The following is a 14,429-nucleotide window of genomic DNA, read 5'->3' as shown; positions in this document are numbered from 1 at the left end:
ATGGGCCTGTGCGTGACCCCATGGGCACCAGGCGGAGACTTGCCCACTCAGGTTTGCTAACCCCCAGGCTGGAGAGAACAGCTTGGTACACCAGTTCCTGAAGGCATCTGGCCTCCCATCCTGGGGTGAGGGATCTGCTCACTTCTCACCATCCATCAAAGCCACCGACACCCCCACTGTTAAGGTAGCACCTGGATTAACAAACCCGACAGCCATTTCCACCCGTTTTCTCCATCCCTGACTAGGAACCTTCTAGTCTCAACCTTGGGCTACACATCAGCATGGCCTGGGGATCTCTTTAAACATCTGGATGCCTGGGCCACACCCACACCAATTACACTGGAATCTTGGGGTGGGGCAGCGGTGTGGTTCAGCTCAGTCAGCAGAATTTCGAAAATCTCCCCGGGGTTATTCCGATGCACAGCCCAAGTCGAAAACCACTGTTTCGGGTTCAAGTGCCTTGGGAGGTTCTCGAGCTCTGTGTTTGTAATAAGTGAGAAATAAAGTCAAAATAAAGGCATTTCCCTCTGACAATTCTCAAAGAATGTACAAACTTAAAATAATTTGTCTAACTTGGCCAATTCAAAGTTTAAAACATACATTTTTTTTTACTAGAACTTTATAAAGCTCACTCACTGATTCTGCAAATTTTGTTGGCTTCCCGTTGAATGTAAGGATAGCCAAGTGCCGTGTAAAATGTGGGTCTGTTGTAGGACCCCCTCCGAGTGCCCCCGAAACACTGCTCAACTTTGGAAGAGTTACTACTAATCCCTACTAGGTGGAGTTGCCAGGTTTAGCAATAACAAACAAAAAACAAAACGCACCTGGGCACCCAGTTAAGTTACAATCACGTGGGGGAGTTCTTTAAACATTCCAGTAGCTGGGCCACACCCCACGGCAAAGAAATCGGATCCTCTGGGGATTCGGCCCAGGTATCAGAATTTTTAAAATCTCTCCGTTTGAGATGTGTCCCAAGTATTGCCTGGAACATAACTTCCACTAGTCGTGTTTTGTTTGCCTGAAAGGCACACCGCACTGGTCCTCATGTGTACTACCTAAGCAGGTCCAGCACCCAGAGAGAAGAGGGGAACTCTCAATCAGACAACACACAAAGGAGGGGGAAGCTCAGGAAGGGGGCGGGGTCTGCCCCACTTGCTCCCAGAGTCAGTACCGCTCTGGAATCCTCGCTGGGGTCCACGGGGCTGGGACCCTGGCCGCATGTGCCTCCCGAAGGCTAGCTTTCACACATGGAAGAGCAGTTAAAAACACGACATGATCTTGAAAAGCCAACTAGAATGACAGCCTAGGTTTTTTTAAGACGATTTTGGCTGAAGAAGGTTGGATTGAACCTGAGGCCTGGGTGACATGGAGTTTAGTCTCGTTTTAAGTCAGCCCTCTTCCAGAGACCCCCATGCACAGCACCAGATCCCTGGGGGCCTTTCAGACGAGGCCGCTCCTGTTGCGCCCCCTTCAAGAAGGGGGCAGAAACATTGCAAGCCCACCACTTTCCACCCCTTTTCAACAAAGCAGAAATTCCCTTCCACATAGTGACTGTGTAACCCAGGCCTCTGGGGCCTTCTCTGGAATTCCGTATCAATGCAGCTAAAGAGCACAGAAAGTTTTACATACAAAATGCTCACTCCTAGGGCGAGTCCCCCACGGACCAGGATCTTGATCTGGCTGGCCTCCGAAGGACTCCTTCCAATGTAAAATCCAGACCAAAGCCAAGTCATGATACATTTTCTTTCCTTTAATTCGGGGCCACTGCCGCCTTTTAGCAAATTCTCAAGAGACCCACTCCTCCTGCCTTCTTTCTACTGCCGCTGCTGCTTCTCAGACCCCCGGAGGAGCCCAAGGACACCAGCATCCTAGGGGCTTGAGAGACTCTCAGAAGATGGACTCCTTGCCCTAGTCTTCCTGGGGTGGCCGACCCCAAAGTCCTGGATCAGACCAACGCAGCCCCATTATCTGCGGCATGAAACAAATCCCACACATGAACTTAAAGAGAAATCACACGATCCAACAACAGCAGAAGGTGACTGGCATGGAGTGAAGACCAGTCCTGGTCACAGCCCTGCCTTTGTGAACAGGGAACGTGCATCCCCAAGCCCCCAAGCCCCTCTTCACCCTCTACAGCCCTCTCTTCCCAGCGAACACCCCTCCAGCCCCTCCCCAACATGCCCAAACTTTCCTTTTTACACCAGAATTGAAGACAAGAAGAAACTGCAGGGGAAAAGATTAAGACTGTACATGTTCAAATATACTTGGATTAAGGAAACGAATCACAAGCCATGTACCACTGAGATAAACTGGAAGGCTCAAAGTACCCTATCTACTCCCAGCTGCCTAGAACAAAAGATCACATTGAAAGTCCAGAGTGTGCATTTCCACCACGTGCCACTGAGGATGGAAAGCTAAGGTTTCCCTACAACGTCCCCAACTGTGTCTCTCACCGGCACACCGTGCCTGGCTGAGAGCAGAATGCAAGAGTGTTTCTAACAGTTGGAACCCGGGGCCCTCGACACCCAGCTGAACTAAGCCCAGAGCTCAGAATCCCCAGGCCGTGTGGAGACTGGGAGCTGGGCAGCAAGGCCCACTCCTTGCCCACCGATGCCATGGAAACAGTCCCTCCGTGTTTTTCTTCTCTTCTGGTAAAATGCAGCCAGAGGGAAGGAAACGAACAGGGGTGTGAGCATGCTCCTCCCTGAAAAGCAGGTCTTTGGATGCCCAATGCCAACACGTACTTTAGACACCCCTGGCCCCCAGCTCCCCCCGTCTCCTTCTTTTGAATCTCTTCAGTGTACCCCCAAGTTAAATGCTGCTTATTTTTCATGGTCTTAAAAATAAAACAGAAAGAGGTAGGTAAGCAAGGATGGGGAAGTGTACAGAGAACTCTAAAATACCAAGAACTCTTAGAATGAAGGTCGCCCTACATTAGCTCCTCTGCAAGCCTGAGTCCTTTGGACACACAGTGCCCAAGGATAGCGGGGGGCTGCCAGCCGGGGAGGGGCTTTGGGAGGGCCCCTTCATCTTTTCAGAGCCTGAGCACCTAGGCTTCAAAGGTGGCCACAGAGGTTGGGGAGGATGCAGCTGTTGGGCATTTGAACTCCTGGAAAAGATCAGAAATTGGCTCCCACTCCCAGAGGGAACAGGGGTGGGGTGAAAGAGCCTGTCTCACTAGAGCGTGTTTTAATCCTTCTCCCCAGAGGTAGAATAATTTTTGTCCGGTATCTGAAACACCATCTTCCAGTTCTTGTTATTACAGTAACTCCTGATCGCAGACCTTGCCCCTCCCACCTCCAGGACCATCTGCCCTTGCAAAGAGGCCACGGAGTGTGTGCACAGGAACGGTACAGATGTCACCCAGAGCCACTGCCCCACACTCACGCCTTGCTGAGTGCACGGATTCCTCCACATACACACCAGTACACACGACATGGTGGCCAGAGATACATTTACAGTGTGTGTGTGTGTGTGTGCGTGCGCACGCACGCGCGCGCATGTGTGTGTGTGTGTGAGGCCCGGCTTGGGCCGCATCCTCAAGCGGGGTCTGCCCCTTGGTCCCAGGGCCCGGGGTCTTAGGGTCCCCAAGGCCGCTCTGCAGCCATCCTTTGTCTCAGTGTTTGATCTCAAGGATGGAGGGGTTGTGGTCCAGGATGGCAAGGATTATCTTGTCCATGTACTGCCTCAGCCGGAAGTTGATCTCCTCCTGCTCCTTCAGGGCTTCCATGAGCTGGAGGGAATGGGAGACATGGGTCAGAGGCCGGGCCCGGGCTCTGGTGCAGAGGGAGGCCAGATTCCCAGCTTGCGGTGAGCCGGTGCCCAACGAGCTAAGGGCTCAGGAGACCCCGGGCAAGGCAGACCTTGCCTCAGGAGACCCCCAGGCAAGGCAGGACTAACCTCGGCATTCGGATGCCAGAAGCAAGCTACAGCAGCTCTGGGAGGGCCCCTTCTCACACCTAAGGAGTGAGAGCCATGCACGTGCCCAGGCCCCGCCCCCCAGGGATTTGGATTCAGCTGGTCTGTGGAGGGACCCAAGTAGGAGCAATTACTTGGTACAGGCTGAGAACACTGGCCAAAGACATTTATGATCAAGAATGACATCCAAAGTCCTCGGGCCCTAAGACTCCTGAGGTTTCTAGCCGTTTCCTCTACCTGAAATGGCCCCCTCGCCACCCCGGCTCTGCGCCCCCCACCCCACCCCGTGCGGGTCCATTCCTGACATGTCCTTTAGGAGGAAATGCTGGCTCTGCCACCAGGCTGGAGCCCCTTGAGACAAGGGGTCAGCTCTTAGCTCTGTGTCCCAAGCACAGGATAAGGGGTTCAGGGACTTCTTAATGATTGACATTAATATATAACCAGGACATTTTGGAGGCCTGATTTTTTATAACCACACGCTGGTGGGGCAGAAAGAATGGACTTTGGTTCTGGAGACCTGGGTCCTTCACTCCCCACAAGTTGGGTGATCTTGTGTCCTAGTTTCCCAATCTGTAACATGGAAGCGTCCAGAAAGCCTTCCAATTGTCAGAAGATATACTACAAGCAGGTGCTCAAGAAAGGCTAGGGTCCTCCCCCTCTTGGCTTGAGGGAGAGGAGTTCTAGCCTCTCCTGTGCTACCCGTTGATGGAAGCATGTTGATCAACTGGCATGTTTCTGTCTGTTCCCAAACCCATGCTTCTCCCAGCGCGTGGAGGAATCAGAACTGACGTAACTCCACCTATAGCCAGAATCCCTCACGGCTCTGGTCTGCTTTTCCTGCTCGGGGTGGCCTGGGGCTTCTCGTCACAGCACATGGGAATGGGACAGGACAGAGGAAGGGCCGAGGCTCCAAAGCGAGAACGAATGGGCATGTTACCTCATCGCGAGAGGCTGTGTCTATTTCTGCAGCCAGAGACTGGGCTTTGGTCTGGGTAGCAAAGAGGTTCTTTGCTTCATAGAGGCTGAGGCTCAAGATCTGTCCATTCAAGTCATCATTCTGATCCCGCAGCTTATGATTCTCCTGTGGAGTAGGACAAGGGCAACATCAGCTCCCAGAAATGTTCAGAACCCACCAGAACCCATTTCTTGGCATTCACGGTCTCCTGACTCCCAGCAGTACCCTCCTCTCGTGTGTGTCACGGCCAGCTCAAGATGCCCATAGATGATGTGGCCTCTGCCAGGCTTAGGGGGGAGGTCTGGATGTTGGGAGGTCACGGGGTCCTGAGGAGGAGTTACAGGCCTGCTCAGGGGAACTAAGTTTCTAGATAGGGGCAGGGCTCCTGGAGGTGGGTGAGCCAGAAGAGGAGCTCCTGAGGCCCCATATGGGGACATGGCCCACTGGGTGGCTCCTTTTCCAACACTGGCCCTCCATGAAGAGTGATGCTCTGGGGTCTTTGGGCTGGCAGGCTGGATCTAGGCTCCTCCTGCAGCTAGGTTCAGGAATCCTGCTCCAGGACAACTCTTTCCAGGGGCATCTTTGCTCCCGAGTACAGGGGGCCCCATGGTGCCCTGCCCAGACCTCATGGACCAGCACCATGTGCTAGTGTTTGCCTCAAGTCTCCTAACTAACTGCTCACACCTGGGACTTTGGACACCCCATCATGAATGCGGAAGGGCTGGGGTTTTAGGATTGCTGGGGGATGCTGGTGAAGCCGACTCAGGAGTGTAATTTATAGAGCAGTTTCCCCCGCCCCCAGGGTCAGGCTAGGCTGAGTGGGGGCTTCACTCACCAGCACTCCCTCGCTTGGTCTCTGCCCCTCCTGATCCAACCTCCCCCAACTGGTCTTCGACCATGGGATTGTTCCTGGGAACCATTTAAAATGGAACCCTGGGCTCAGGGTCTGCTTCTGGGAGAACCCAACACAGCAAGGCACCAGTCTGCAACTGGGTAGAGTCTCATTCTCCATCCCATCATCAAGGACAGCAGAGTGGTGTCTATTTCCTTGTAGGGACTCCAAGGAAAGCCCCTGGGGTTTGCATCAGATGCAGCCTAGAGGGAAGCCGCCTCGCCGAGCAGTGAGGTGGGCCGAGCAGCCCCGCCAGTCAGGAAAGGCGCTGTTACAGCTCTTGGCCCCTCCGAGGAGACCCATCCCGTGGGGAGGGAGGCTGCAAGGGCCCACCTGCTTGAGCCGCTTGACCTCATGCTCCAGCTCCACCTCGCGGGCCCTGGCACTGAACTCGCCCAGGCTAGAGGACAAGCTGCGACCCCTGCCTGGCCGCTCGCAGTCCAGCTTGTACATCTGCAGGTGCTCCAGCTCCTTCCGCAAGTCCTCGATGAGCTGTGTGGGCAGAGGCGGGTTGGTGGTGGGAGCGGGGCTGCGGGAGCAAGCCCTGGTGCCCACCCCCCTCCCCCGCTTCCCCCCGCACAGGACCCACCTCCTGCGTCGCCTCCCGTTCCCTTTGGAACTCTAGGCGGTTCTGCCGCAGCTTGTCCATCATGCGCTTGTACAGGTCTGTCTCATCCTTGAGCCGCAGGCTCGTGTCCTCCAGCCGGTCGGACATGCGCTGCCGCTCCTGAAGCGGGCAGTGGGGGGGACCCGGTCAGGGAGGAGCGTTCCCAGAGAGGCTCGCTACGCCCCGGGGACTCGGACAGGGCCCTGGGAGTCAGGGCTTAAAGAAACAGCCTGGTCCCTTAGGATTCTAGAAACATGGCTAAAAAATGTCAGGCCTCTGACGTCCTTCCCTGGTGCCGGATGAAACCTGAATCAGGTGCAGCCAAACAGAAGTTAACCTCCTTCTCTCTTTTTTATTATTGTTTTCCCCCCATTATATAAGAAAATATATTCACTGCAAAAAAACAAAACAAAACCTCGGAAAATCAGAAATACAGAAAGACAAATTACTATTCATATTTTATTGCCTATTGTTGTTGTTAGAGCAATTCTATTAGAATTCCAGAAACTAGCAACTGAAGGCCTTTGTGGCCCACATTGCCTCTCTGGGGATTGAGCTCAAGATCCGAGTCTGACAGACGCCCAGACCTGCCGCTCACCTCATCCAGCTTCTCCGTCTGTGCCTTGAGCCGGGTCACTGTTGTTCTGAGCTCTGCATTTTCCTCTTCTAGCTGCTGTACCCTGGGGAAAGGAGAAAGACAAAAATGTCAGCAACGGAGATGATCTTACAATAGATCAACAACTTGTAGCGATCCTCTGCTGCCTGCAAGAGGGAAGGTACCAGAAAGCAACAGAGGTAGAGCAAGAGAACAAGAGAGTATGAATAGTTATTCCAGATGATAATACAGCTTTAAGCTTCCTGTCATCCAAGGCGAAAAGGTAAAGACACTGAATGACCATCCTTATGTTGTTGTTGTTTTTTTTTTAAAGATTTTATTGATTTTTTAACAGAGAGAGAGACAGTGAGAGAGGGAACACAAGCAGGGAGAGTGGGAGAGGGAGAAGCAGGTTTCCCGCGGAGCAGGGAGCCCGACGCGGGACTCTATCCCAGGACCCCGGGATCATGACCTGAGCCGAAGGCACACGCCTAACGACTGAGCCACCCAGGCGCCCCATCCTTATGTTTTTGATAAAAGGAAACATTCATTTGTGAGTAAGAACATAGGATTCTTTTTGCACGCGTCCTTAGGAGGGATGTTTTTCTGCTCAACAGAGAGAAAGTCGTCCTGTGGCTGGCTGTGGCCGGACTTTCCTGTTAGAACTCACAGAGAGCAACGACAATATTTGCTTGTCTTTCTCCCCCCAGCATCCCCCCCCCACAGGCTCTTCGCTCAGCTCGCCCAGTGGCCCCCTCTGACACATCCACAGGTCCTGGTTCTGACGGTCCCAAACCTCTATGTTAGTGTTCACAGGGGGCCGTGCTAATGGGATTCCCCAAGGAGACACAGCCCAGGTCCCCAGGTCATGGTAACTGACCCGAGGCCAGGGAAGGTGGGCAACCAGTGGCACCAGAACAGTGCAGGGTCACCTCTGCCACTGATTCCTACCAAACATTCCCTCTCCTTCGCGCTTGTCACCTCGGGGCTCCCCAGGAGCACAGGGGCAGGTGTCCTCTCTGCCAGGGACCCCGGTGGTCTCCTGGGGGCCTCGCTGGCCTGGGTCATTAGAGAGGACCACAGCACCCTAACTCACCTGCCTTCACGGTCACTCTAGGGGGCAGGGAAGGAGGGATGACAGATGGGGAAATGGAGGCCCAGGAAAGGACACGGTAGATCCAGTCATGGAGCTAAAGGGTGACCAACCCAGATTCCCAGGTCAATACTCCTCTCTCTGCCTGCCTCAGCTTCCAACAGCTATCGCTGAGGTTCAGAAGCCCGAAGGAAACCAGGCCCTGCTCTTCATTTACCTTGGCCCCTGGGGCCCAGGGTCAGTGCACCCAAGCGTTCAGGGTCAGGGAGAATCTGACAGCAGGGGGAGCTCCGAGCCCAGACATCAGACCCAGCCCAGGACTAGGGGCAAAACCACTGTTTTTCCACCTGTTCTCTTGTTGACACATGTGTGTTGTTTCCAGTTGTACCTAGTATAAACAATGCTACTACGAAGGTTCTGCTTTGTACTTCCTGGCAAACATGTCCAGGTGCTCAGGTATCAAGAGGAGAACTGTTAGAACAGGGGACTTTCCTTCAGGCTCCATGTTCCAATCTACACAATGGGGATAGTGCCTGTCCCACAGGCCTGGATGAGGAGTGGAGGGTGCGTCCGAGGGCAGAGGGCTCTGTGGAGAGGCCCTGTCTCGCGCGCTGGGCCATCCCTGGCTGAGGCCCACCTGGTGTTGAGCAGCTCGATCTCCGTGCTCTTCTCTCTCTCCAGCTTGCTGTAGGCCTCACGGTGCCGCCGTGCCTCCTCCTCCAGGGCCTGCTCGGCCATGGTCTCCTGATCTTTCACCATCTCCTCCAGCTCGTGCACCCTGAGGAGAGGGGCGCATACTCCGGTCTAGGGTCGGCTCTCGTGGCCGCTGTCTTCCCACCTCAACCTTGGCTGCGACTCCGGGAGCCCCCGGCCCCAAGACCCTGGCTCAGTAACAGCCCTGCCGTGGAAAGTGGCGGCCTATTTGCCAGGCCTGGGGGTCAGCAGCTTCGCCGACATGCCTTTGGGACACACAGCATGTAAGGGGAGGTGGACCGGCCAAGCTCACCACCCAGGGGAGCACCTGGCGGTTGGTCCAGAGGGGAGCAAGGCTGCACCGAGAAGGTGCATCCCCAGGCCAGGCACGGGGAAGGATAGCAGGCCTCGCCCTGGCCGCATGGAGCAGCCCTCGGGCCTCCTCTTCTCTTTCTGCTCTCCTCCTTCCTGGCCACTGCCCTCTGACCAGCAATTCAGTGACTGGCCACCTTGATTCCAAAAATGAGTAAGTCCTTTGATAGTGGCCCTGAGCGTGCCAGACCCAGCAGCCTAGCTGGCAGAGCAGTCTAGTGCACATTTCACTGGCAATAGTCCCTCCGGGAGGCTGACCTTCTGGGGTGTCCAAGAGAACCCATTTTTGGGCCCTGCAAGGTTGACCAGACCCCGGCTGCGGATCAGTTTACCAAGTTTCATGCCATCCCGTGAGGACCACTACACTGTGCAAGCCCTACCTTGCTGCAATCATGGTCGGGAGCGGGGGCGGCGATGCCTGGACCCTTCCACTAGCAGCAGGTGCGAGCCCCCGACTCACACCAGTCTCTCCCTCTGCAGAGCCTGTCCCCAGATGGCGGGGGGAGGGGTCAGAAAAATAGGAAAGCGGATCCCAACTCCTGCCTTAGACCCACCCTGGGGCTGCAGACCTGGGAGTCAAGGTCAGGCTCCAACCCATTTCCGAGTCCCCAGAGATCAGTTCTGGGTGTCCTGCAGGGGCAGGCCCAGGTAGCAAGGGGCTGATGCATCACAGCCTCTAGAGGGGAAGGACAAGACATGCGGGTGACCTCCCCCAGCTTTTCTCAGAGGCCCTCACAACAGAGACCGCCATCCGTTCCTGAGTCAGCCGGGGCCCACCCAAGCCAGCCCCCTGGCCCCGACCTGTGCACCAGCTGCGTGTTCTCCTGCTTCAGCTTGCTCTTCAGGTCCCCATTGGTCAGGCTGTCATTCTCCAGTTCAGTCACCTTTTTTTCCAGGAAGCTCACCTGCAAGAGGGGGGCAGAAGTGGGGGTGGAGGAAACCTCTGAGTGCACAGGATGGAGAAGCAGAAACCATGGGGCGGACGGCCAGCCCCCCAAGTGACTGCACGAAGGGTGGTGAGGGCGGGGGTGTTATGTGCCCACGCTACCAGGGCCGCCTACCCCCACCTCCTGCAGCAAGGACAGGCTCTCCGCGCCCCCAGGCCCCACCTTCTCCGTGATGTCGTTGTCACAGGAGTCAATGCTGTCCCGGAACAGATCCTCGGTGCTGCCGTCACTGCTACTGAAGTTGCTGCTATGCATGAGCTGCCTGCGGCGGAGGGGGGGGGGTGCTGGAGCGAGCTGCAGAAGCCGCCCTCCGGGGGCTGGGGTCCAGAGCAGGCTATGGGCCGAGAGGGGGCACCCACTATGTTGGGGAGGGAGGCCAGGAACCCATCCAAGGAGGCGGTCCTCATCCAGTCAGGGGAGAAGAGTTGCCTGACCTGAACTAAGAGATCATCCAGCTCAGAGGCAGCTGGGCGTGACATCCCTCCAGAGCCCCTGGCGGATATGGCCAGTCCCTCACGGCTCTGCCCTGCTGCCTCACCTCCCTTTTCAGGCCGGTCTTCTAGCCAGCAACTAGCCAGTGACCGGAGTGGGCACGTGAGCCCCCAACCACCTCCCTCCAGCTGCATAACTGCCCCGTGAGGGTAGACCGGCTCCACAGGGCTGGCAGACGGTCCTCCTGAGGCCTCCCCGCGAGACTCAATCCCCTGCAGCAAACCGGCTCCTGCTGTACCTCTGGGGACCCTGGGAGAGGGCAGAGGGAAGGAGGCCCACCCAGACCGGGCAGGGCATGAGCGGCCCGCGGTGGGGGGGCGGTCTGCAAACAGGAAACACTTGCCGGGGAACGCTTGCTGGAGGCAAAACCCAGCTACCACTCTCCAGAGGCCCTCACTCCCCACTCCCTGCCAGGCAGCAGCCAGGGTCTCTGCCAACGAGCTCTCCTGTCCCAGCCTGGGTGCTTGCTGGCTGCTCCCGGAACCCCGGGCGTGGACCCGGGCCAGTCGGCCGGGGAACCTGGATCCTGAGATCCAGAGCGGGATCCTGGAAGTCCCAGGAAGTAAGCTGCGCAGGATGTAACCTGGAGCCAAGTGACCAGCTCCAACGGGGCACCCTGCTGCCCAATCTCTGTGAGTGGGAAACCCAAGAGGTGCTGGTCCAGCTGCTGGCCCCAGAGTGCAGGGAGGGCCACCAAGGGCCGTGAGATGGGCCGGGTCCCTCGGGGCATCACCGCTGTGCCCACCTGAAGCTGACACAGCGAGAGGTTGGGGCGAGACCAACTGCACCACCGCCAGAAGGGGCAAGGTGTGGGGGTGGGAGGAGTGTGACCCTTCTTTTTCAGAAGCAGACCTCTTCTGGCCGCTTGGCCTGCACTTCTGGGATGCTTCATTCCCCTCTGTGCATTCAGGGGGCCACCCTGGCAGTAGGAGCATAATTAAGGGAGACAGCATTCAACCCCTCCTCCCAAGGGGGGCCTTACCGTCCAAAGGCTGTGCTAGAGATCTTCCGGTTAGGGCTAGAGAGAGAGATTCAGAGATTGAGAGAGAGAGAAAGGACAGTCATTGAACAGAGGGGGCTCCAGGCTACTTCTAACTCTGCAAGACTCCAAAGTGCAGTACGGGGCTCTGTCCCACCCCCTGCAGGGAATTCACTAATCAGCTTGGTCCCGAGTAGAAGCACCCTGATTTTCCTGTCGCAGAAAAATGCAAGCTCCCCAGGATCAATCCTACTCTGACAGTGCTGTCACACTTGCCAAGACAGAGTGGGGCCACCTCGCCTGCGTCTTCCCCCGCTGGGTCCCCCCACCCCACCCCACCTAGCCCTGGCCTCCCATCCCTCTGCTGGGTCCTGGGGCCCCACCTGTTGGCCTTCAGGTTTTTCAGTCGGGCTTCCAAGTCATTCAGCAGGTTGATTTTCTTGCAACACTGAGAGCAGTAAACATCCAGCAATTCACTGTTGTAGGTGTGCCGCATTTTCCTAGGAGTCTGCCCCGCACTGATTCAGGAGAGAGAAAGAAATCACCTCCTGCTCTCTGATCTGCTGCCTCACCTCATCCTGCTGAGCTTACTTTACTGGATCCCGCAATACTGGGGACCCTTGTGTTCTGTGCGTTTAGGGGCAGAGGAAGTAGAAATACAGCAACAGATCTCCCCTCCCTCAATACTCTCAGAGAAGCCAATGAACGGTACCCATTTCATAGATACGGCAACTGAGAGCTAAGCAATGACTAGGTGTGTGGGTCACCTAGAAGGTATGTAGGTCACCTAGGACCTTTCAACACCAAGGTTCTACTAGGAAGCAAGACAACAAAGACCCCTGAGTCTGCAGCCTCCCAGGTGGGTTCATTCTGTTTCTTCCCTGAGATAGGAGGAGGGAGGAGGAATTCTAGACCCCCACCCGAGTGCAGAGGCAGCACCCCCAAACCCTGGGAGCAGAACCCATGTAGCTTAGGACTCTGCCCTCTGAACCCCCCTGGGACGAGGTTGGGTTGGTCCGGCCACTTCTCCTTATACCCCAAATGCCATTCCAGACCCCGGAGCCACCTGGAAGACACTGAAGATCCCAGGTCCGAGTAGACATTGGTCCTGGTCTCATCGTCGGGGCAGGGGCTGCTGGGGGCACAGTCCACGTCGTCCCCCTCCCCATAGTCTTCAAACTGCTCCTCATTGCTGATGAGCGAGGTGGTGGAGTGCGTGGAGAGGTCTGACGTGGTCATGGACGGAGTGTGGCCCAAGGACCTGGGCGTCAGAGAAGGTTGGCCGTTAACACAGCCCCGTCTGCAGCCCGTGCTGGGGAAACAGACCAGGCTTCCTGGAGGTCAGTCTGCGCCCCAGAGAGCAGAGGCCTGATCGAGTTTGTGCCTTCTGACCTGGTAAGTACACTTCGGTGACCTCATCCTAAGGGAACACATCTCACCACAGAAACGGTTTCTGCACAAGAGATGTCCAAGCCACTGCTTCCCTAGAGCACCAAAACACTGCTTACTGCCTAACAGCTTCCCTACCTTAAGTCACAATAAATTATAATTACTCATATAGCATATAAAATCATACATTCTACGTTGCTAATATTAGCATATTAAATGATTAAGTTACAGTTGCAAAATTATAATATGGATTAGGAAATTAAATTATCAAATTATGGATTATCTAATTGTTGAAAGGTTTGTAAATGACACTAGCAATAATATGGAAAGATCAGTAGGAATTAAAAGTTACATGTAAAAACTTAAGCCAGAGAAAGTAAAAGGTGTCTCACAGAATAAGGAAAAGCAGGGCATGAAACTATTTCCATGGTCGCAGGGCTGGGGTCTGGGTGGTGGGATGAGGAGTAGCTTGGTTATTCCCCTCCATTCTCCCTTTCCTACCTTTTGCAAGTTCTGTTTAATTGGCTTGGACTCTAATAAGAAATGAGATTTTAAAATAAATAATCGTGAACTACCAGGTGAGGTGCTCCTCCCGGTTTACAGAAGGGACTTCTGGTCCAAAGAAGCCTCGCTGCAAAGAACGTGGGTCAGAGACCCTAGGCCTCTCTGGGGTGACCCACCGTGTGGCCTGTGAGGGGCGTCAGGGGCTGGCTGAGCCCTGACCGCAACCTGAGAAGGAAGCACAACTGGTCACCTGCCAAATAGACCTTCCCTTGAGTTGTTGTGAGGTCGTGTCTGCGTATCGTCTCTCATGAGGGATAGTTCTCTGACCTCCTAGGCCTCCACGCTCCACACTGGGCAACCCGACTCAGTGACGAGAAGCAGGGAACCAGTTAAGGCGGTAATTCTCCAACCGTGCCCTTGAGCCATCCTGGTCTCTATCTGAGAACCTCCACCCTGTTTTTTGTTTTTTTGAAACTCATTTCTCTGCCCTCAAGTTCCTTAGCGCCTTGGGTGGAATTCATCATACTCCTCAGCTCTTTCTCCTAGACATTTTACTAAAACTGCCCCCACCGCCCCATCCCGCTGGCTGCCTCCAGGTGATTGGTCCCAAAAAACAAGGTGAATGACCAAGTGGCAAATGGTTAGCCAAAAGGTCACCAGGTCTGTGGTCCCTGACCAGTTGTCCTTGGTGGCTGGTCATAGTACCCCTGACGGACTGCTCTCAGGATGCAAAATGGATGAACAACTCCAAAGACCCCCCCCCGCCCCCCCGAGAACAGCCTGGCTCCCAGAGCCACTTGAGTCTGAGAAGCCCTGCACTGAGAAAATGTATATGAAATTGCCTTCTCCTTCTTCTTTTTTTTTGAAGGTCAGAAGTGATGAAGAATGGACAATTTCATATGGCTCAACTGATACTGGCACCCCTCCCCCTCCCCAAATCTCTGGGTTGGCCGTGGCCACCACTTTCTGATATGTGGAGCTCCAGGCAGCTTT

At 55.3% G+C, this 14,429-nt stretch overlaps 1 protein-coding gene across 2 annotated transcripts in view; it reads right to left on the bottom strand.

Annotated features, from left to right (window-relative positions):
* Positions 1 to 2,110: 2,110 nt before the first annotated feature.
* The window catches only part of RAB11FIP4 (RAB11 family interacting protein 4), a 110,250-nt gene continuing 97,931 nt past the window's right edge, over positions 2,111 to 14,429 (bottom strand). For both annotated transcript variants that reach the window (XM_044921644.1, XM_021704238.1), the window contains 11 exons: positions 12,610 to 12,804; positions 11,927 to 12,061; positions 11,547 to 11,582; positions 10,235 to 10,334; positions 9,927 to 10,030; positions 8,698 to 8,838; positions 6,971 to 7,052; positions 6,355 to 6,492; positions 6,099 to 6,257; positions 4,856 to 4,999; positions 2,111 to 3,733 (listed from right to left, as the gene is read on the bottom strand). In XM_044921644.1, the coding sequence (XP_044777579.1) occupies positions 3,617 to 3,733; positions 4,856 to 4,999; positions 6,099 to 6,257; positions 6,355 to 6,492; positions 6,971 to 7,052; positions 8,698 to 8,838; positions 9,927 to 10,030; positions 10,235 to 10,334; positions 11,547 to 11,582; positions 11,927 to 12,061; positions 12,610 to 12,804 (1,351 nt within the window). In that variant the 3' untranslated portion in view covers positions 2,111 to 3,616. The remainder of the gene's footprint in view (positions 3,734 to 4,855; positions 5,000 to 6,098; positions 6,258 to 6,354; positions 6,493 to 6,970; positions 7,053 to 8,697; positions 8,839 to 9,926; positions 10,031 to 10,234; positions 10,335 to 11,546; positions 11,583 to 11,926; positions 12,062 to 12,609; positions 12,805 to 14,429) is intronic.

The sequence above is a fragment of the Neomonachus schauinslandi genome, chromosome 15 (assembly GCF_002201575.2).
Source record: "Neomonachus schauinslandi chromosome 15, ASM220157v2, whole genome shotgun sequence".
In the NCBI taxonomy this organism is placed as follows: Eukaryota; Metazoa; Chordata; class Mammalia; order Carnivora; family Phocidae; genus Neomonachus; species Neomonachus schauinslandi.
Note: the sequence above shows the minus strand (reverse complement) of the source record. Positions and strands in the feature narration are given on the sequence as shown.